Here is a 9,604-nt window from a genome sequence, read left to right on the forward strand (position 1 = left end):
TGTCTGGGCAGGTACCAGTGTTAGGTAACGCCTCCACTTGTACCTTCCCTTTGCACCTGTTCCACGTAATACACAGACATCAAGCAGTACTCATTAAATCAAACTCCCCGGTGTTTATATAAAATGCATGTCCTGGACCAGAGAAATAATTCGAATATATTACTATCTTGAGCAAAAGGTAAGTGAAGGCTTTCGACATCTTTTCGGCACCTAATATGGAGATTGGGAGCACAGTCTGTGACTCCCTTTCGCCTTGTTAATGTATTGTTTGTACTGTTAGTCTGCTGAACATTGTGTAAAATATGGTGGTCCTGTGGGTTGCACTTGAAAGTAAATAAATAAAAACTGGCGATCGGAATGAGACGAGTTTATTAGCATATGCCCAGAGGGCTTATTTACATACGGTATGTATATAAACAGTCGGCTAATCTGATTCGTTTCAGAACCAAACTAGAATATGTTCCTTTCGGCGTTAAGTCTCTGGACTTTTTTAAGAGCATGAAATAGATAGTGTACCGCTGAGTGAAAACCACGCAAATCATCAGGGGCGCGACCTTTTATTTTTTTGGTTTTTTTTAGAGTTTTTTATTTTTGTGTGCTTTTTGTTCCCCCTCCCATTTTAGTGTGTAACGGTGTACTCGGTCAAGCGGCTCACCATGGCCCCGTTAGCCGACATCGCGAGCTACTTGGGCGGTCTGGATGCTGGACACATCGCGGCTCCGTTCTTCCTGCCCGCAGCTGACTCGCCGGTTCTCCTGAGCGATCACCTCGCCCAGACCGAAAGCAGGTTATCGCGAAGCACCACCACCGACTTGGTGCACTTGCAGGGGATACTGCGAAGGAGACAGCTGTACTGTAGGACTGGCTTTCATTTGGAAATCCTTCCAGGTGGAACAGTGCAGGGGACCAGGCGGGACCATAGCCCTTTCGGTACGTCTGCCTTTTATTTTCTAAACTCACCTCCGTCAATTTTCCTTACCCGTTAAACTTCACTAGGTTACTACACACAGGCACATTGAAACGTGCGCTGAAGATTCACTGTTTCCGATTACAATCAGAGATACATTTATTCGCTTTGGTTTCACGTCTCTGATACCATCTCCAATTCATTTTTCTTTTAGCTGAATGTTCGGGATTTGTGCATCAGTCCCGTCTGCAGGAAAATATTAACCATTAGCAGGTGCTGCGGACATGAAAATAAATGGATCAATGTTTTACATTTGTGGATTAGGTGTCATCCCGGTGAACTTTTTTTGACGATTAAGATTCAGGATGAATCCCCCAGCTTTGGAATGAATATCACTGAAACACGCTGCTCGGTACAAACATGTCCCCAGGCCGAGACCACTCGCAGTTTTCTTAATGGGGGGTAGGGGGTGGGGGGTAGATGTACACGGAGGACATCGGAGAGGCGGATCATCACTACACTTTTATTTTCAGGTAACGTTTAACCAACAACTTACCGCGGTCCCCTGCCACCACATCTGTCATCAATATCAGGGCAAGGCTAAATTAAAATACCTACAAGCAAGTCATCTACCATCCTCGCAAACGCTTGTTGCTCTGTAACTCCATGCCCGCATGCTCTTTCTTACTGATGTGGTCGGGCCAGGAGATGGATCACAGCTTTTTCCCCCCCGTCAGAATTCTCGAATTTGAGATCTCTGTAATCGGACAAACACCCCTCTACGGTTGACCTGTAATGTTTTATTAACGCCGATTTTGCTGAGGCATTTTTAAAAAAAAATTTCATGAACGTAATTCAGAAAAAAAAGTCACCCCGCGTTTCAAGAAATAAATAAATTGCAGAATTGCAATCATAAACGAGAGAGCACTTACATATCGGTGGTTCCATTCTTAGCGGCACAACTGAAACATGGGAAATGATAACAAACCACAAATATTGGAGTCACTCTTGGGTAGCCCACCGACTCGAGTACCTATCCTAACAGGTCGTGTTGCCCGGACCAAGCACCTTATTGTCCTTTAATAATTTTCACACAAAATAGCTGTCTCCGGGAGCGGATTCTATCCCAATTCTTTCTCATTTTTGCTGCACAGGCACCGAGCCAACACCAATGACATATCTCAGAGTTGGCGATTCTTCCAGCAGGGGTTCACGATTCAGACATTTCCAGCCCGCCGTCCAGCAAATTAATGCTATTTTAATTTTAAAGTTTAAAAAAAATCTCTTCTTGCCTCACTAATAAACCTGTGTCATCAAGAGACCCATATGGAATGGTGCCCAAAAGCAGCTTCAGGTTTTGGCAAGCAGCAGCGGAAATGATTAAGATTATGTGGGTCGTGTTGTAAGGACAAAATTATACAACCACTTCCAAAAAGTGTTTATTCCGAGCCCACAAGAAAACCCTGCCCGCTCTGATCGTTTTTTTTGCCAGTTAGTACAACACAAAATGTATAGCAGTACACCGCGCCATTGCCTAACGAATGTAAGCATTTCATTTATTAACTTGTTCAAAAGTCTTTGGGCATACAAACTGTCAAGTCTTTCTTGTTTTACAGGGATCCTGGAATTTATCAGCATTGCTGTGGGATTGGTCAGCATTAGGGGAGTGGATAGTGGCCTCTACCTGGGAATGAACGATAAAGGAGAACTGTACGGCTCAGTAAGTAATGCGATTTATTTAAACTGATGGAGACGTTTATATTAGGAAAGCAGATTACATTTAATATTGCAATGCGAATATTTTGTGATAAATCTTGTACTAGATAAATCAGAATACTAACGCCATCAGTGCCTCTTGGACCCACGAATTTCTATATTTAACGCTTAGGAATGCTGAAGAGAAAGGCAGCAGGAGGGTCTGAGAGCTGAGAGCTATTAATCAAGAAACCTCATAATTTAGTATGTTGTTGTATATCGCCAAATACTTTATATCATTGATTGAAACAATGCCAGTATAACATGAAGGAAGTTATCTCTTCCTCTTCATTGATTTAACAAGAGCTATTGTGATTCAGTTTTTAGCTTGTAAAAAAGATAATTATGTTAATTTCTCAAATATCTTCAAAAGCATCAAAATGGGCAATTTTGCTCAATGAGATTTTAGATTTCCTCCTGTATGTTCAGTTCCTATGATAGCTGGATGTGGCTTGCTGGGGAATTACTTGGAGAGTTCAGTTCTTTGGACAATTAGAAATAATCTATTTTAAAAATGCTTCTGGAATTCTTATGTGAAACGAAAAGTTTAATTTCTGGCAGGTACAAAATATGTCTCTATGAAATTTGTACTGCAAGTTTTATTTTTAATTTTACAGTTGTTCAAAACCAAGCTATCCAGAAACAAATCCAGTATTAGAGTTAACTGCTGTATTAAGGATTTAACTAGATTGCTACAGCATTGCATTTTTAATCCAGCTCCCAAGCCTGCAAATCTACAGTTTTACAGCTCAATACTTAGTACTAATTAAGTAATCTCATTCAGATAGGTAGTAAACATAGCTCACAGTGGAAACAAAAATAGCACTTCAGTGTTGTGTGGTGTGTGTGACTCTAATTCAGGAGCATTACTAGGAGGTGGAGTTCTGTCCTATGTATAATCTGTTCTGCACCTGTCCTGATATTGTCAATGAGTGCAGGGAGAATTCAAGGCTTTTGGTCCAATTAATGTAATGTGCGTTCTAAGAGAAATATACCAAGCTAGAATATTAGTACAGGTAGTGGATTCGCACAATGATCAGCACATTTTGCAAGTGCATTTACTGTTTTACACCTACCTCTATATCATGAAGGTACAATAATGTGCACCAAACATGTCATATTAAAATAGAAATCTTACTGGAAATTACAAACACATAGCAGGTGAATATTATTACATTTATAACATTAATATTGGTAAATTAATATAGTTTATTGAAACCATTATAGTAATTAATGTTCTAAAATAAATAAAAGAAGCTGCGTATAAATTGTGAATAGAGTGAAAAGTAAATTTCAAGCAACATTATTTTTACATACAGTGTAGTAACAATCAAAATTACCGTTTATACGTTTCTTCCTGTAATGGATTTAAGTTCCAGCAGGTGGTGCTTAAATTACAAGTTCCCTGCAATGGCTTGTGGCACCCATCGGAACAGGTTGTTTCTAAAGATTGAAACATAATTTCCAATCTTATGTTGATTTAACAATTAGTCATTTTATATCAGTCCAGTCAACACTAACCATAAAAAAAGTTCCAAGGTCAAAATAAAATTGTCTAGATGATTTAGGCTTTTATGACTGAATATAAGTTAATTGCTGTGGTCAAAGGTTTAGAAGAATCACTTAGTTTTTGAGTAAAGTTTCCTAAAACTGCCACAATCACATTGACAATTGTATATTTGGAGAGACCACAAAAATAACATGTTGGGACATTAGCACTATTTCTATAACTATAGATGCAATCATTGCTGCTGGGATCGATCTTGCTTTTTCTTCCAGCAGTTAAGAATCAACCACATGCTGTTCAATATATCCTGGTCCAAGATCAAGAACATTTGTTTAATATTTTTTATTGTGGAATCTATATTAATCACATATTGTCTAAAGGATCTAAATGACCTTATAAAATTTATTTCATTCAAACAATTTGTGTGGACATGACAAGTTTGTATGCTTGCAGACATTCCTATATTTATATAAATAAAACAGAAAATACTGGAAAAAATCATAGCAGGCTAGACATCATAAGTGTAGAGAAAGAAACAAAGTTAGTGTTTCAGGTCTGTGAAATTTCATCAGAATTGGGAAAAGTTATAAATGTAATAGGGTTTGACCAAAGGAGGGATGGGGCAAGGACAAAGTGAAAATCTGTGATTGGGTGGAGGTATCGAATGATAGAAAAGTTAGTCCTCCAGGACTTAGGGAATTGTGATGGGGCAGAAAACAAAAACAGAAGATGTGTCTAGAACATGTTTGGTATTATTTGAAAGAATATAGGAAAACAAAATAAACAAAGGAAACAAAATGGAGACAATAATTTGTTGAGCTCAAAAGTCTTTGAAGTGCCTTATTGAATGCTAAATGGTCATTTCTGAAATGTATTGAGCTTCACTGGAACAGTACAGTAAACTGAAGGCAGAAGTGTTAGTGTGAGAGCAAGATGGATAATTAAATTACAGGCCACCAGAGGCTTGGGATAGAAACATAGAAGCAAGGGATAGAAATAAGCCATTTGGCCCTTGAAGTGTATCCTTTTCTTCAATATGATCATGGCTGATCCTCCATCTCAATGCCATATTCCCATTTTCTCTCTATACCTATTGAATGCTAATCTAGCCTTAAAGATCTAAAAAGATGAATTTCTTTTTTGAATATACTCAGTGCCCTGGTCTCCACTGCCTTCTATGCTATTGATTGCTGTCTTACACCACTGGTCACTGCCTGCTACCCAGAAAATGATTCATTTACTCCCACTCTCTGCTTTCAGTCTGTCAATCAATTCTCAATTCAATCCAGAATATTTCTCCACAACCTGTGTGCTTTAATGTTGCCAACTGGACTCTTATGTGGGACATTGCAATAAACCTTCTTGAAATTTAAATACTTTGCAACTAATGGTTCTGCCTTATCTATTACCCTAGTTACATCCTCAAAACTCCAATAAGTTATTTAAACTTTATTTCTCTTTCATAAACCCATGCTAACTTTATCGAACACTTTTAGTGCTTTCCAAGCATTCTGTTATCACGTTGTTTATAATAAATACTAGCATTTTTCTCCACTACTGATATGAGGCTGATTGGTCTGTAATGCTCTATATTTTTCTTTCCCTCTTTTTTTAAATAATGGGGTTACCTTTGCTATTCTCCAATCTGCAGGAACTGCTCTAGAGTCTCCAGAATTTTGGAAGATGGTCACTAATGCATCTAATATTTCTAGCGTGTCTTCCTTTAGGAGTATGCAAATTATCAGGAGGTGGGGATTTTACAGCGTTTAACCCCATTAATTTCTCATACACCATATTTGTTTTACTAATACTGATGTTCTTCAATTCCTCCCTCTCACTAGTCCCTTGGTTACCTAACAAGTTTTGGAGATTGCTTGTGTCCTCTTTTGTGAAGACAGACCAAAATGTGTATTCAATTCTTTGCCATTTCTTTATTCCCCATTATGATTTCCTCCATTTCTGACTGCAATCATCTTAATGTAGAGGAGACCACATTGTGAGCAGTGAATGCAATGCACACACATCGCAGCTGTATTTTGAAAACATTTTTGGGTTCTAGAGTGGTGAAAAGAAAGAAGATAAAAGGTAGTTTATATACCACCAGTGTTTGAATGGAAAGGTGTGGGATAAGGGTTTGAGATGTTTGACATGATTAAAGAATGCTGGGCTGGAAATGTGTTGCTGGAACAGCGCAGCAGGTCAGGCAGCATCCAGGGAACAGTAGAATCGATGTTTCGAGCATAAGCCCTTGTTCAGGAAGAATGGACCAGTGTGTCACAGAGGGAATAATTTCCTTAGCATGTTGAAAGGGAAAGGGAGGGAATATGCATTTGGTGGTGACATCATGCTGAAGCTAACAGAAATGGTTCAAATGATTGGTTGAATATAGAGCTTGGTAAGGTGGAAGATGAGGACCGGGGGAACACTATCATGGAAAGGAATGAGAGCAGAAATGTGGTAAATATGGTTGATACCATCACTCACTACATCACTCACAGTGTGAAGGGCGAGAAATGGAAATTGAGGAAAAAGGAAAAGTTATACAGGTTTTATAGAATAGCTTTCCTCATTATGGATACAGGCCCTTCAGACCAACAAGTCCACACCAAACCTCCGAAGAGCAGCCCACCCAGAATCCCACCCTATATTTGCCTGTGACTAAGCCACCTAACACTATGGGCAATTTAACATGGCCAATTCGCCTGAATTGCACATCTTTGGTTTGTGGGAAGAAACTAGAGCACCCAGAGGAAACTCACGCAGATACTGGAAGAACATGCAAACTCCACACAGACAATTGCCTGAGGTGGGAATTGAACCATGGCCCCTGGTGCTGTGAGGTAGCATGCTAACCACTGAGCCATCATGCCATCCCTGGTTGTAGAAGGGTGCATCATAAGAAGAGATGGGACAGAGACAAAGGAACTGGAAAAATGGAATGGAATCTTTTCAGGGAGTAGAATGTGAGGATACATAGTCAAGATAACTATGGGAATCAGTAGACTTATAATGAATAGTAGTTGATAGCCTATTGCTAGAAATTAAGACAGAGAACTTGAGGAATGGAATAGGAGTCTTGCTGAAATTAGGACAAGGTTATTTTGTATTCTGAAAAATACTGCATTCCAAGAAATAAATTAATTCCCCAATATGGCCAAGTTACAGCAAGCAATCTGCTTTATAATCTGATAGAAATTTGTAAATCAACAGTATTTTAACCTACTCTTTATAGTTTTGTAGCTTTCATTTTCCTTTATTTTCCTTTCAGGAGAAACTGACAGCAGAATGCATCTTCAGAGAGCAATTTGAAGAGAATTGGTACAATACTTATTCCTCAAATCTGTACAAACACAATGACACCGGAAGACGATATTTCATTGCACTCAATAAAGATGGATCTCCAAGAGATGGAAGCAGATCCAAAAGGCATCAGAAGTTTACACATTTCTTGCCAAGACCTGTGGATCCTGAGAAAGTACCTGAACTCTATCGAGATTTATTAGGATATAGTTGAAGCTGTTCAGCACCTGATGAAGAAGAATTATTTAATCTTTCTTCACAGAAACAAGGATGTAGAACAACAGCTTCTTACAGCTGTAAGTAATTTGGAGAGAGGATGCCCTCTCTGAGATGTGGCCTTAGTTTCTTCAAGTACGAAGCACTAAAAGTGTGTAAATCAGCTGCTTCATCGATGACCTTCAGTCTTCAGAAGTTAGAAGTGCACAATTTTCAGTGTCATTCTTCACTATTCAGAACGGAAGCAACGTGTGTCCAAATGCTACAAGGCCTTGACAACATCCAGACTTGATCTCAAAGTGGCAAGGATCAGATAATAACCATTTCTAACCACTTTCCCATGACATTCAATGGCATTACCATTGCTGAAAACCACTATGAGTATCATTGGGATTACTAACGTCAGAGTTATCATTGACTAGAGATTAAATTAAACTAACAGCAGCTCAGAGATTAGGAATTCTTTGACTCACTTCCTGATTCCCCAGAGCTAGTTTGCCATCTACAAGCACAAGAGATATGTTGGATATTTTCTACTTGCTTGAAAAAATGCAGCTCCAATAACACTCAAGAAGGACAAAACAACACCACGTAGGACAGGACAACTAGTTCGATTGTATGCCACCCATCACTGTCAATATTCTCCCTCCACCATTGAAACATAGTGGTAGCAGTATTTACCATCAACAAGATGCATCACAGTAACTCATCAAGGCTGCTTCAACAGCATATTCTAAACTTGTGACCTCTACCATCTAGGACAACAAGGATACCACCACCATTTGCAAGTTCAACTCAAAGTTACATGCTATCCTGACTTAGAACTACATGCCAATTCTTCTTTGTCACTGCATCAAAATTCTGGAACTCCAAACATAACAGGTCTGTTGGTGTCCCTATAGTATGATGAGCCGTGGTTCAAGAATGGCATACTACTAACTTATCAATGGCAAATAGGGATGGACAACAAATGCTGGCTGAGCCTACAATACCTACATTATCTGAAAGAAAAAAAAGTATCTGGTCCAGATTTTATTCTTTACATTTATGAGTTTACAAGTTATTGATATCAGTAATGTTATATTTTAGCAGCAGATGAAGGGAGGTGGCTTGATTTGATCATAAACTTCAATATGTCCTGCTGCCAGTGCCTTCTTTTTGGGATTCACATAATAGTTACACTAACTTGTTTCTTCATGTAACTGGAAAAAATATCACCTTGGTAAAATGTCAACTGTGAAGAGCACTACCAGACTTTTCACTCTTACCACAGAATATCACCACAATGAAAGAGTAACTTCTAGTGCATTGACATGACCGGCATCCAAAAAATATGGGCAGAACCTTAACTCACATTGTCTTGGGCAACGTTGGATGTATTTATACAATTCCAAATCACATATATTTATTTTATATAATTATTTATTAAGAAGAGTTTATTTTTACTGAGAAATGTACAGGTGAGATTTAAAAAAAGCACAACATGAACTGTGCCATTATTCACTCAGAGGATCTTTCAATGCAAACAGCGATTACTACATTGTGGAACAAGAGGTTTCATCCATAGACTTTCCTTTCAGAGACATTTTATTATTTGTAATAATCTAATGTGTAGCTGTTTCTTGACTGTAACATGAGAGAAGCACACGTTTCATTTCATTTTATAAAGAATCCTTTCTACTTCTGTACTAAATGCAGTATGCCTCTAAAAGGAAATTAAAGTATTGAAAATGTTTCACTGACATGATGTCTTCTTTCATCTGTAGATCTAACAATGAAAGAACAATCATTTCCATGATTAAGGTGTTAGGTTTGAGTAATATAATAAGGCATTCCAACAGAGGTTTTAACTGTTATAGATCAAATGGGATGGATTTAGTTCATAGTTGTGTTTTAAACAGTGGTTTTGCTACATAATT

General features: G+C 38.4%; 1 protein-coding gene across 1 annotated transcript; it reads left to right on the forward strand.

The window, feature by feature from the left end:
- The first annotated feature begins 286 nt into the window (after positions 1 to 286).
- Positions 287 to 9,351, forward strand: LOC122555650 (fibroblast growth factor 9-like). Its single transcript, XM_043701650.1, has 3 exons — positions 287 to 930; positions 2,524 to 2,627; positions 7,438 to 9,351. The coding sequence occupies exons 1-3, from the start codon at positions 657 to 659 to the stop codon at positions 7,681 to 7,683; spliced, it is 624 nt and encodes a 207-aa protein (XP_043557585.1). The 5' UTR covers positions 287 to 656; the 3' UTR covers positions 7,684 to 9,351.
- The last annotated feature ends 253 nt before the right edge of the window (positions 9,352 to 9,604 follow it).

Source organism: Chiloscyllium plagiosum, chromosome 1 (assembly GCF_004010195.1).
Source record: "Chiloscyllium plagiosum isolate BGI_BamShark_2017 chromosome 1, ASM401019v2, whole genome shotgun sequence".
NCBI lineage: Eukaryota > Metazoa > Chordata > Chondrichthyes > Orectolobiformes > Hemiscylliidae > Chiloscyllium > Chiloscyllium plagiosum.

Coding starts and splice junctions, on each gene's coding strand:
- LOC122555650 (XM_043701650.1), top strand. CDS start 657: ATGGCCCCGTTAGCCGACATCGCGAGCTACTTGGGCGGTCTGGATGCT. Junction 931..2,523: donor GCGGGACCATAGCCCTTTCG/GTACGTCTGCCT, acceptor CTTGTTTTACAG/GGATCCTGGAATTTATCAGC. Junction 2,628..7,437: donor AAGGAGAACTGTACGGCTCA/GTAAGTAATGCG, acceptor TTTTCCTTTCAG/GAGAAACTGACAGCAGAATG.